This window comes from Arvicanthis niloticus, chromosome 18, assembly GCF_011762505.2.
Source record: "Arvicanthis niloticus isolate mArvNil1 chromosome 18, mArvNil1.pat.X, whole genome shotgun sequence".
NCBI lineage: Eukaryota > Metazoa > Chordata > Mammalia > Rodentia > Muridae > Arvicanthis > Arvicanthis niloticus.
Genome location: NC_047675.1, coordinates 43,466,899 through 43,480,860, shown reverse-complemented (window position 1 = coordinate 43,480,860; position 13,962 = coordinate 43,466,899). Strand labels below are relative to the sequence as shown.

General features: G+C 46.5%; 1 protein-coding gene across 1 annotated transcript in view; it reads right to left on the bottom strand.

The window, feature by feature from the left end:
• Positions 1-13,962, bottom strand: part of Plcg2 (phospholipase C gamma 2) — a 131,746-nt gene that overhangs the window by 9,494 nt on the left and 108,290 nt on the right. The window contains exons 28-31 of the mRNA XM_034522442.2: positions 13,344-13,489; positions 12,097-12,211; positions 10,822-10,989; positions 4,924-5,012 (exon numbers count right to left, since the gene is read on the bottom strand). Coding sequence (XP_034378333.1) covers positions 4,924-5,012; positions 10,822-10,989; positions 12,097-12,211; positions 13,344-13,489 — 518 coding nt within the window. The remainder of the gene's footprint in view (positions 1-4,923; positions 5,013-10,821; positions 10,990-12,096; positions 12,212-13,343; positions 13,490-13,962) is intronic.

Below are 13,962 nucleotides of genomic sequence, written 5' to 3'. Positions count from 1 at the left end.
TGGTGCCGAATCTGAACAATACCAAAGTCTGGGAGTTTGGGCGGGGTGTGAATTAACACACACACACACACACACAACCATAGGAAATGAAAGAAGCAAATGAAGTCAATACTGCTTTCTTTTTTCCCTCTAAATGTGATCTGTACTGAGGGTATGTGTGTGTGCTTGCATGTGTACATGCCTGCACATTTGTATATTGCTGTTGTGTGTATACATGCATGCACATTTGTATATTGCTGTGTATGCACATGTATGTGTAGAAGCCAGGGCTCAATGTTGGATGTCTCTCTCACTCACGTTCACTTTATGTTTGAGACAGGGTTTCTCACAGACCTGGATTTTACTGATTGGCTAGCCTGGCCAGTAGGCCCCAGGAGTCCTCTGCTCTGCACCTCCTGCCCTGCCCGGACAGCTCAGCACTGGTATGCCTGGCTTTTATGTGAGTGTCATGGATCAGAACTCAGGTCCTCTTGCGTGTGGGCACGTTACCAGCCAATCCATCCCCCCAGACCCATGGGGCGTTTTGGTACACCATCATACCAAAAGGAATATTATCTTGATAGATTTATTAGCATCTTGGTCTTATTTTTGATACATTGGCTTGTACTTAGTGCATTCTGAAAAAGAGCGCTTTAAGACCAGTGAGGGCTTAAGCATTTTGCTCACTCAGCCACAGTACAGAAAGGAACTTATAAAAAGGTTCCTGCCCAGGCTTTCCACCACAGAAGGAACATGGAATTGACTGGAGGGGGGCTTCATTGAAGGTTCAAGTGAAAACTGTATTTTTTAGTTTAACATTTAAAATTATTTTCAAGATGGAAACTATTTTATTATCTATCCCTTTCAGATATAAGACAGCCTCAGGATGAGGAAATTCTATTAGAGAGTGGAGTACCCTTGGCCAACTGGGTCATTGGCCAACTACCGTCAGTCACTCTCTGCCCCCTGCCTTGCTTCCCTTATTTTTATGTCCTCTTTCACCCCGATCGTGAATGCTTGAGAAACCACCATACTAGGAAGGCGAGTATTCTCACCTAGGGGTCAAGTTCAGGATAGATTCGTTCATTCACTCATCCATCCATTCATTCATTTGAGTCCTGACTGCCCTGGAACTCGATATATAGACCAGACTAGCTCGGAGCTCACAAGAGATGTGCCAGCCTCTGCCTCCCAAGTGCTGTGGTTGAAGGTGTGCACCACCATGCCTAGTTATAAATTCAGCAATTTTCACTTCTTGAACTACAGTGGCTGTTAAGGGCATCCCCCAGTCCTGTCCCTCCTGCCCTTCCTGCCCCATTTGAAAGCTGTCACCTCTGTTCCAGGAACTGACAATCAAGAAGCTGCCAACATGTTAATCCTTACAGCCAAAAGAACACCACAGACCAACAGTTCCCTGCCAGAAAACACATTGAGGTCCAGTAGCAAGACCACCAGCACACGGCAGCACACTGGAGCCCACAGCTGGCTCAGGCTTCCCAAAGGGAAATGTGGAGCGGGGAGGGGGAGTATGGCATTCCCTGGCTCGTGGCAAGCTCTCTGAGGTTTTGGTAGAAGAGAGAAGGGTCATGGAGAAAATGAATTCTCAACATGTCAGGCATTGCAAAAAGAGCACTTGCTCAACCGTGTTCATTGCTGCTTTATAATAGAGAGAAATTGAAAACAGCCTAAATGTCCATCAGCGGGTTGAATGGATAATGTAGTACATTTACACAATGCAATATTACTCAGCCATTTAAAAAAATGAAATGGTAAAATTGGCAGGTAAATGGATGGAGCTAGAAAAAAAAAATCATCTTGAGCCCTCAGACAAATAGGGTGTGTGTTATATGTGGTGTTAGCTATTAAGTCTTCGATAAGTTATAATATGTATAAGCACAGAGGTTACATAGAGAGTAAGGGAGTGGAGGTAGGGAGACATGAATCTCCCTAGGAAGAGAAAATAGAATATATAGTTATAGATGGAGGAAAGGAGGTGACAGGGCGAAATGGGGAGGGTGGAAACTAAGGGCCATGGAAGGGGTTGGATAGTTAACTACAGTAGAAGCATCCTAAAGTGTATACATGGATGAAGTCGATCTGAATGGAATTGCCAAATGGTGTGGAGGATGGAGGCCCATCTGGACATCTCTCATCACCAAATGAAGCTTCCGGTGCCAAGAACAGGTCACATCTAACCGAGGAGTTAGCCAAAGATACACCATGGGCAACCCGCAAACAACCAAGGCTGTGGCCAAGTCGCTCTTCACAAGCTGATGTCAAGGCTCTACTGCTGAAAACTACACCTACACAACTCACCGAACCCGAACGAGTGGAGCTGGTGCCTACCTAGAGCCTTTACCCCTATGGACTAGTGTCCATGATACTGGAAGGCACACTGTGTGCTGCCAAAGGAGAAGGGTAGACACCAACCCAGCTACAAAGTCTTCTGTCTATAATGATGACCAACCTGCAAGACGCTCCAGTGTAATAGTGGCACAAAGCTTATGGGTGTAACCAACCAATATCTGATGTAAGACTCACTCCATGTCCCCAACACTGCTTGGGTGGCCAAAACTGGAGACCAGGTAGGCCAAGGACCTGAATAAAACCAAATACTACTAACACAGATACAGTATTAGTATACAAATAGAGTAGTAGGACCTTAGTGGTAAACGCCTCTTAATGATATTCTGCTGTGTTTATAGGTCATGTTTTGCTCAGCCATCACCAAAGAAGCTTCCGGTCAAGGTTTTGTCTTTTTGTAATGCTAGACCTGGAGTCCACACATAGCCCCTGGGACCCTGCCCCCAAGTTAGTTCTGACTGGTGAATAAAGATGCCAACAGCCAATAACAGGGCAGAAGATACATAGGTCAGGTTGAGGGGGACCGCGAAGAGGAGGAAAGGCAGGAACAAGTTGTGACGGAAGAAAATAAATAAGCCGGAGAGAGAAGGAGAGCCACCATGGGCTAAAAGGCCAAGAGAACGTGGGTTCTCTTGGGTTAAGAGCAACCTAGAGGGAATATAGTAAGTAGTAAGTGACAACTTGGGGTTATCAACAGGGAAGTAGATTCTAACAACATGAAGGGTAGGCAGCTGCCCAGCTATTGTGCTGCTAAGGCTATTTTAAAACTATAAAGGTTACTTGTGTCTTTCATTTAGGAACATAAATGGTCTAAGGTGGGGAAGGAATCCCATGCCTGGATTTTTAGTATTTTTTTTTTACTTCCTCCTATAGCAAATGATAACGAATAACAAAGAAGGAACTGCAGTTGGACAATGAGCAGAGGGAAAGAGACCTGGGAACACTCAGTCCCAAACAGGATGTCTTCACCATCCCTGCCTTCGGGGATCAGGGAAGACTGAGGAACAGGAGGTGGGAAGCTTGTAAGATCCAGTTAGGATGGCGCACTCTGAGGAAACAAGGCCTAAACACAACAGGACCGGTGCACACGTGAACCCGGAGACCGTGGCTGCGTGCACAGGGCCCGCACAGGTCTGCACCAGATCAAGTCCCAGCTCTGATAGAAGTGGACCCAGCAGCTCTCTCCAATTGTCTCCCTGGGGAATACAAGCTACTCTTAAGGGTAAGCCCCATGTCTGGTAGTAGATTGTCGACGCAAAGGAAATCAGTGACATCCTTGAAGGTTGTTTCTGTCTCATATAGTTTTGACAGGGCAACTTATTTTAACCTTACGGGTCCTTTGCATATGTATGTGTATATTTGTGTATATATGTTTGTGTATATATACATATACATCATATACATATACATATATATGGCTTCCAGTTTTGTGTTTTTAGGGAATTCCTGTGCATACAAATATGTGTGTCTCTGCACCTATGTGTGTATCATGTGCTTTTTCTTTGGCTATTTTTCTTTGTATTGTCCTGTTCTGGTTTGTTTGTTTTTGTTTTATTTTGTTTTGTTATCATTCCTTAGACGCCTCTTGTGTTCTAATGAAGGACGGGATGGGTGTGGATTCTCGAGGGAGGGAAGATAAGGGGAATCTCAGAGGAGTTGAGGGAGGGGAACCGTGATCAGAATATATTGTATAAAAGAAAATCTAATTTCAATAAAAGAAAGGAAAATGAAACAAAAAAAAAAATCTTGCTAACATGGGTTATCAACTACAAGAGCCTAGAGTAAATCCATTGTGCTCTTTGGTATTGTTCAGTGAAGCCAAGATCTTCTCACCAGTCTTACATGTTACCATTTGAATGCAAAAGGACCCCACACCGACATGTGTTTGTTTAAATGTGGTCCCCAGCTGGTGGTGGCAAAGCTGTGGAAGAAGAGAGTCACTGATGGTGGGCATTGAAGTTTTTAGCCCAATCCACCTTCTTATACAGTCTCTGCTTCCCAATTCCTCAGCAAGAAGCTGTCCAAACTCCCCCTGCCACAGAGTTACCATGTTTTCCTCTCCACAGTGGACTGTATCCCATCAAACTGTGAGCCAAACTCTCCTCCCTGACCGTGCTTTCTTGTCAAGTCTTGGTCACAGTGATAAAGTGACTTCAACCCACAACCAAGCTGGTTGGTCAAAGGAGAAACGAGAACTCTTCAAGACAAAAAGATTCATCTAGTGCAGAGAGAGTCGCCACCCCATGGGAATCAGGGTCCAGCCTTCCCCCACACAGACCCTTTGAAGCAATGACACAAGGTCAACAGATGGGAAACACATCCACAAAGGATGAGCTTGTCTGGAGAAGCATCATCTGCTCAGGCTGTTGGTGACAAGTAACCATGGAGGAACCTCTTCCCAGGACCTCTCCCTGCAGACTGTACAGGCCACTCCAGAATCCCACAGCAATCCTTGAGAAAGGATGCTGAGGAGGAAAACCCAGAACCTTGACTGGTCCTGAGAGGGCTTCAGCTCATTAATCCCAAGTATTTCCATTATATTCCCACCCCTGGCCAAACATGTCAGTGTCCACCACTCACCAGAACTGGCCGCATCTCACAGAAAACCAGGAGGGACGCCAGTTCAATGTCTTCACTGTACCCGTTCTTCAGAGGGACTGACCTAAATCCTGGAGCAGAAACAGGAGGAGAAGAGCCAATGGCAGGCCATCAACATCAGCTCTTGGCTTTCTTGTGACATCCTGGAGATGGCACGCCCATTCTGAGGGTAGAAAGGTCAGTGTGCCATGCTGAGGCGTACTACCCAGATGCCCAAATTCCCATCCTAAAGTCACAGTTCAAACATCCAACAACTAGAAATGATTATCTCAGAAGAAATCAAAACTGGGCTGACAAGATGGCTCATCAGGTAAAGGTGCCTGCTGCCATGCCTGGCATCCTGGGTTCCCATAGGAAAGGAGAGAAACAACTCCCACACGTGTACTTACAAATGTACAATTAATAAATGCAATTTTTAGAAAGAAGTAAGAATCTACAGACTTCCCCTCATTGAAATTAGAGTGATTGATAACGACTATGGTTTAATTCCTTAAGTACTCATAAAGTCACAAGAGTCAGAACAGTAATGAGTCTTCAATCCACCATCTCCTCTCAGGCCATCACAAAGCACAGGGCTAGGGAGTAGCCTTTATCTTCAATAGTTTCCTATCTGACTATCTCTTGGCAGTCTATGGCTGTATTGATCACTCTCTCTGGAACCTATTTCCTATTTACAATTAGGATCCACATGAACTTGAGCCGATCCGCGGCCCCAGCCCCGTTAAACAGTGTTTGCAGCAATCCATCTCAACAGCCGATTGGTTGCCTTGTCTAAAGGAATCCACAGAAAACATTGGCTACCTGCTCCCTAGCCTACGGCACACCACTGTGACTGGCCTTTCCTCTCTAAGCAGATGTATTTCTTTTACAAAGCCCAGATCCCTAGCCAATAAGATCTGTATCTTAAACATATAAACAAATGTGCATGTGTGGATACAATGTAACACTGAGGAAAGAGAGAAAAGCTAAACATTAGGTAATGAACAAGGACTGGCTGCAGGTAACAGACACCAGTTACAAAAGGCAACATAAAGCTAATGGTTTTTCTAGTTCTAATTACGTCCTTTGACTTTTCTGGTTTGGGTGGCGGAGAAGTGCATAAGAACACTCAATAGTGCAAGTGTGAAATCCAATGAGAAGCTGCCGCTTCATAATGGCTGCTCTAACCGTATAAAAGCGTATTGATAGGGAGAGACTTAAGAGGTCCGTTCCAGCGTGTACTGTTTATTTGGATCTTTACAGTAAGGTTTATTTTAAAAAAATAAAAAAGCACAGATCCAACGCACAGTCCCTCATGGCTTACATACCGTCTTCCATCTTAGCCATCCCTTCTAATGGCCCCTTTGTCCCGAGAGCTTTTCATTTACATGGTATCTGCCGAGCCTCTAGGATAAGCGATGCCCAGAATAGACACGCCCCTGTTTCCTTTCATCGTCCTCCATCTATGTGTTGGCTCATTCTCTTAGGGAATATCTACACTATATATTATCCTATCGCCTTTACAAATATGTTTGTGTGTACACGTGCAGAGGTGAGGACAGACTGTGCAGAGCCATTTCTCTCCTTCCACCATGTGAGGACCGAACCAGGTTGTCGGGCTTGGCTGCAAGCACCTTTTCTTGCTGTGCCGTCTCGCCAGCCCCAGCTTTTCACCTTTAAGCAATACCTATTGACTCTCTACGCCGCTGCTGCTGCTGCTGCTTAGGATAAGGAAAAAGACATAGCCACCCAACCCCTAGCCTGCCTACCATTTGGCTCCTTATTTTGGATATTTTTTAAGGTGTTATTGTTTCTATACCAATGTATAGAACATTTGCATCCTGTTGACTTCTTTTAAAGCAGGCAAGAAAATTTTTATCGAGTGATAAAGTAACATCTCCCTGTGGCAGGGCATCTTGGAAACAAGTTGCCTTATGCCCTGGTTTACAGCCATTATTACAGCCATTAGCCTCCCACAAAGAAAGGCTTGGGTATATGTTTCATTGTTGATTTGTTTTTTTGTTGTTGTTGTATCAAGACAGGATTTCTCTGTTTATCAGCCCTGGTTGTCTTGGAACTCACTATGTAGACCAAGCTGGCCTCAAACTCAGTTTCCCAAGTGCTGGGATTAAAGGTATGCACCACCACTGCCCAGCTCAAACATACTGTTAAATTGCTCAATACCCTCTGTCTTTTTTTTACTTAACTTCCTTGTGAATGTCTTAGTTATCTGGCTTTTTTCTCTTGTGCCCATGTGACACAGAATTCCTAATTGTACATTTCAAATGGATCCGTCCTTTAACTTTATACATGTGTGATAGTTGGGATAGGTATACAACTCTCAGGCCACATCCCCTGTACCCCCCAGACCCTCTAGCACTTGGGGGACATTCCGAGTTCAGTAAATTCTGCTGTACTGAAATTCCCTGACCTATTCCCACCTGATGGATGTTGAGATTTTAGGCAGTCCTTAGTTTGTTGGCTGCTCTAGCTTCTGTCTGGTTTGATAATTGTGCAGATACCAGCACAATACTGGTCCAGCTTAATGTAGTTTGTGACTCCCGTTAAGATGGCAAGTGCAGATTCTGTAGCTCTAACCCCTTGTGAATCTGTTCAGACACAGATTCTGTGCATCTTATGGGCTGACCTGAGGACAGTTTAGTGTTGATGAACTGGGAGAATAAACCAGACCTCAGAGTATTCAGGGGTGGCCCAGGGCACTGCCAGGTAGCTGTGCACTCCAACTATAGGGCAGGACTGACTGACGACGTGTCCCTCTTGAGCTAGGAAGAATGGGCTCAGCCCCTGCTCCCTCACATCTCCTCTTACTGCCCAGCTCTGGGAAGCCTCTCGTGGACTAGAGCCAGGCTATTTCTCAGTTTCACCAAACATGAAAACTGTATTATTTTTAGTTTTGTTTATTTCACATGGAGAAGGGAAGTGAAGGAAGGTCTGCACTGGGGGCTTTAAGTGCCCACTTGAAATAAGAGGCCCCTCAAGGACAGTCTACAGAGAAGGAAAAACAAGGGGGCAAGCTCCAGCCTGTGACCTTGAACGAGTGATTTCACATCTCCAGGGCCCAATGTGCTCAGATTTTAAAAGTAAAAATTATTGAGGGGGGCGGGGCTCACAGGATTACTGTAAGGATTAAAGAAATGGAAATTAAGGTAGCTGAGTGCAGTAAGTTTGTCTGAGCCAGGCCCAGCTGGTTTGAAAGCTTAAATGCAGCTATCCTAACAATGGGCAAAGTTTATTTTCGAGTTTAGACTGCCCTGGAAGCCATCCTCACAAAAGGACTATTCATTTTCTTTCCTGCCTCTCATGAATATAGATATGCCAGGAGCCTGCAAGGAGAGAGAGAGAGCCATGCTGTGATTATCTCCTGGTTAGAACAGGGCGGAGACTCCCATTATTAATCTACCTCCATGTTTCCTTGTTGGGTTTTTCTTTTCAATCTCTAAGCTAATTCATCTTAGGAGAATTTTTTTCCCTACCAGTAAGGAAAGTCAGGGTGCCACAAGCTCTGACTGCATCCCAAGGGTCACCTTCCCCATCTTCCAAAGAATGATAGGGTCAGGGGAGGAGCAAGGCAGTCCAGGAATGAGCTGGCCCTGGTTCCTTAATGCCATGAGGTCATTAAGAGCAGAACTGCAAAGATTCACTTTTTTTGATGGGAGAAGGCAGCATCATTTCCAAACCCCGATTGCTGGGCTAGTCTGAAAAAGCACATAGGAAATCAGAGTCCAGCAGCTCAGGTGCTGACGTTAAGGTCACCTGTCATATATGTTAACCATCAAGGAGTACTTGCTATTGTTAGTGTGTGTCACACTCAAATGCGATTTCTAAATTGCTAAATAGAAATCTGAGGCTTTATAAACATTTCCCCAGACTCTTACTCCAGTGTTTGGGTCCTCAGCAGTAAGACTGGCAGCTGGGGACCACTTCCTAGGTTCTCCTCCCAGGGAGCTGGCCACGATACAGGCTGAAACTGGAGTGCCACCCTGGGCTGAATCGGAGCATCCCATGGTGGACCCAGATATCAGCATTTTCAAACAGGAGCCCCTAAGGCATCTGATGGTTGGAACACATCTATCAGGGAGTGGGGAAAATGGCTACAGAAGCTGAGCGACTTCATGAAAGAAGGGGTGGCGTGGTACAAGTTTTCAAAAGACCCAGTTCAGCACTGAATAGAGCCCAGGCTCCCAAACATCAAAAGATGGTAATTTGATCTAAATGACAAAAAATGATAGTAATTTCTTTTTTCTTGAAAAATGACTGCTCTGGGAAACAAGGGAACAGTGACCTCCTGGGGAATCCAGAAGGATCTATGGTGTCTGCCTCATGAATCGCCATGTGTGGCCTTGTTGGGGTGGGTGTGGTCCTGTTAGAGTGGGTGTGGCCTTTTGGGAGTAGGTGTGGCCCTGTTGGAGAGGGTGTGGCCATAGCGGAGTGGGTGTGGCCTTGTTGTGGTGGGCGTGGCCTTGTTGGAGTGGGTGTGGCCTTGTTGGAGTGGGTGTGTCATTGTGGGTATGGGCTGTAAGATCCTCATCCTAGCTGCCTGGAGGCCAGTATTCTGCTAGCAGCCTTCAGGTGAAGATGTAGAACTCTCAGCTCCTCCTGCATCATGCCTGACTGGACAATGCCATATTTCTATCTTGATGATAATGAACTGAACCTCTGAACCTTTAAGCCAGCCCCAATTAAATGTTGTCCTTATAAGAGTTGCCTTGGTCATGGTGTCTGTTGACAGCAGTAAAACCCTATCTAAGACAGCCACCTTCAGAGAAACCCCAAGTCTCGTAAAAACACTGTCTTAGCTGCCCTGGAAAAATTCAATAGAGTGGGTTTTGTTATTTCATGTTTTTTATTGCCCAAGAATTTCATATCTGTATACGGTGTGCTCTGGTCACATCTGTCCCCTAGCTCGTCACCACCACTTCCCCTCCCTACATCATGTATTCTTTTTTTAAAACCCACAGAGTACACGTATTGTGTAAGTGTGGGGCCATCTCCTGGGGCTGGGTAGCCTCTCAGAGGCTGAATCCCTGAAGAAGGTGAGGTTCTCCCACTCCCAGGAACCACTGGCTGCTAACAGCTTCTCATCATGGAGTGGGACTTCATGATCCGTCCCCCCATCCGGAGCTGTGATTCAGGACTGGCTTGTTCTCGTACTGGTCTTATATGCTGTGTGTACCTCAGTGGCTCTGGTGACCTTTCTGCTCCCTCTTTCTAAATGTTCCCTGAGCTTTTGGGGAGAGAAGTGATATAATGTCCTATCTCTATGGTTTTCTCCTCTCTGTATTTATTACGGTCTCCTGTGAAGAGAAGCTTCTGTGATGGGGGTAGGGGGGAGCTGAGAGATGCTCAAATTTACAGGTTCATATGTGACCCGCTTTGGCTTAATGACAAGCAAACACACACAGGCCTTTTCTACAACAGGAGGGGTTGTATCGTGTTCAGCATAAAAAGAAATCCGACAAGGAAGTCAGCCTCCAAATCTAGTATGAGACGTTAAGCGTGGAACGCTTAGGAGACTCGGACCCTGTGGATGCTCAGAACCTCAGCCTTATGACGCAGGCCAAGGACATGCTTGGCTTGTATTAGAACATATTTCTCCATCTTCTAATGGAGACAAAATACCTGAGGCATCTCAAAAATGAAAGCAAACAGCGCCAGGTTAAGGGTAGTCTAACACAGATGGTTTCCTCAAAGATGCCGAAGTTGAAAGGACTCAGCCTTTCTCTGCTTTCCCCCGACTCCTGTGCCTAATACCCATCTGAGTGGCTTTGTAGCAGTTTAATCTAAACTAGGAAAGATGTTGGTGTGTTCCTTTTACAGCCCACAGCACAGACCAAAGAACTTGGCTCCCCCAAACTGAACCTCCTTGCCAAGGCTCCTTACCTGATTTGATACCTTTAATGGGGTATGTGGCATGAGCCAGGAAGTTGGGATCACTGAACATGTCTTCTTCGTAGACCACAAAGCGTAGGAACGCGAGGTTTGGATCATAAATTTCAAATGTCACCTTCTCCTGAGTGGGAGCCCAGACAGGGCTAAGCCCATTGTCGTCTAGAAAGAGACCAAAGCTTGTTACTGATGCTGGCGCCCTGCCCCCACAGGTAAGCCAGTCTCTGCAGCCTCAACTTGGAACCAATCCCTCTGCCAACTTGCAAATGAATTTGCATCTATGCCCAGCTCTAAGAAGCCCAGAAGGGTTATCTTTTGTTACTTCATTCGGCAGCAAGCAATCCTGCTGCAGGCCCGCCTTCCATGGCCAGAGCAACATGAGGACTCACCAGTCTCACCTCCTGGGATAGGAGAAGGGAAGCAGGGAACAGTAGAGTGGAACTCAGGGGGAGAGGATCAAGAAAAGAGGTGAGCAGAGCACATGTGAGCTGCCGGACCCCTCGGCCTGAGGAGGAAAGTGGACTGGGGGGGATCTCTGAAGCCTGTTGGGAGTTCTCATGGTGGACCATCCTTGTAAGGCAAGACACACAGCAAACCTGCCACACTATAAAAAGGCCAGCTGAATTGGTCTGCACCTGAGTTGTTCCCTGGGCAGGTGACTCAGTTTCCCCTACTACAGACTGTAGCTCGGAAAGGAAGACACACAACAGCAAAGGTACATTATAAAAATCACCAAGGAGGGCTGGAGAGATGGCTCAGCGGTTAAGAGCACTGACTGCTCTTCCAGAGGTTCTGAGTTCAATTCCCAGCAACCACATGGTGGCTCACAACCATCTATAATGGGATCCGATGCCCTCTTCTGGTGTGTCTGAAGACAGTGACAGTGTACTCATAAACATTAAATAAATAAATAATTTTAAAAAAAATTTCACCAAGGAACCATAACCCATGTAGCAGTCTGCTCTCTTAGACCTTTAAAAAGAAAGACCAGCAAGGCTGGGGAGACGCTTGCATCCAGTGCTTGCTATAGCAAACAGGACAACCTGAGCATAGACCCCAGCCTCCATGTAAAGCCAAGCAGGTATGTCTGTAAGGCAGCGGGAGACACTGGCAGATCACTGCAGCTCACTGGCCAGCCAGAGTGCCTGAACTGAGGAGCTCCAGGTTCACAGAGAGAAGACGATCGTCTCAAAACCTAAGATGGGTAATGACTGGGGAAGACACCTCTGGCCCCAGCACTGCCTGGGCACACCCACACAAACTACTTACTCACAACCGTTGTCTTGAATTTGTTGCTGTCGTACTCAGCACCGCAGATTTCCACCTCCACAAAGGGACAGGCAATACTCCTCCCTAGTTTGGGGAGGTGCCTGGCACCGAGAACCTGGGACACAGAAAGCAAGGATTGGAATTCTCCTGGCTCTGCCCCAGGAGGGTTGAATTTGACCCACACAGTAGTGCTTCGTGGATTTTTCTGGGACTCTAGAGTCAGACCCAACACATTCAAAACTACCTTTAATCAGTGGAGAAGTCACCACCTCTCTCAGAGGCGTGGACGCCGACCCGGCCCACCATCACTGTTTGATGATTAAAAAGTGGTAGTGGGTCCCCCAGGCCATGTGATTCACCAGGAGAGTCTTACCTGAGCACAGGTGCATGGTTTCCTTGGGACTGGGTTTCCCAGACAGAAGACAGTGGGGTGGTCTGTTTATAACTGACCCTTATCTACTAAGGACCTTACAAATACTTCATTTTACTTTCTAAAATGAAGTCTCATTTATCCTAAGCTGGCTTCAAACTTGCTATGTAGACAAAGCCAGCCTCACCCTCAATCCTTCTGCCTCTGTCTCCCTGGTGCTCCCGGGGCTTCCTGCATACTGGACAAGCACTCCAAAAACCAAGCTACATCCTGGCCCGTCTCGTTTTAACTTCCTGGATCTTAGGAACTCTCTCTCTCTCTCTCTCTCTCTCTCTCTCTCTCTCTCTCTCTCTCTTTCATATCTTCCTAAAATGCCAAGGACTGGATGAATTTAAGAAAGCTCATGCTGGGCTGTCGTGGCACACACCTTTAATCCCAGTGTGCAGGAGGCACACAGATCTCTGAGTTTGAGGACAGCCTGGTCTACATAGTAAGTTCCACTATGGCCGGGGCTACACAGAAAAGCCCTGTCTCAAAAAAAAAAGAAAAAAAAAAAAGAAAAAAAAAAAAGAAAAAAAGAAAGAAGAAAGAAAAGAGAAAGAAGAGACAGAGAGGAAGAGACAGAGAGGAAAAACAAGCTCTGACCTCTCTAAGGCAAAGGAGAAATGAACTTTCCGCTCAGCCAGAGGTTGACCTCACATGAACTCCAAGTGCACACGTCACACCCAGACTAGGTAAGTGACAGGAAGGGTTTTCAGCCCAGGATGATCCCAGGGTGAACCATATGAGCCTGCAGTGCTGTGGAGATGGTGGTGGATTAACAGAGAGGCAAGAGTTTCCCCATCCCCAGGGAGCCCCGCCCATCTGTCCCCTCTACCTTGACAGTGAGTGTCATCAGGATCTTCCTCTGGGACTCCGGGGGCATCGGGTCATACTTCTCAGAGCGCATGCTCTCAGGCTGCAGGACGTAGCCTGTCCTCCCATTGAGTGAGAACAGTGCATGGTTCATCTGCATGTACTTGTCTGAAAAGAGAGCAGAGGGATGCTATGGGGCAGCCAGGGAACACCAGCTCCAGGCGCTCATGGGCACAGGCGACATGACCTTCCTGTGATGACTAGGGGCAGCTGTTCAAAAAAGACATCTGACTCCAAGGAAACAAGAGGAACATTAGAAAAGAATCCCACACCAGGAAACAATCTTACATGGTGTCTGGAAGGGTGTGAACCTTAAGGAATCAGAATCTACAAACACTGGGTGTAGACCAGGGGTAGAACATTTGCTTGGCACATGCAGGCCCAGTGTTCCATCCCCAGCATTCAGAAAACAGAGTAAATCATAGTTCAAGGGACAGGTGGTTCAGCATGTAGATAAAGGCACTGACCTGAGTGTGGTCTCCAGAATCACATAAAGATGGAAGGAAAGACTCTACGGGTCATCATCTGGCCTCCACACGTGTGCCATGACATACACACCCTGTCCCCTGACCTCCACACAT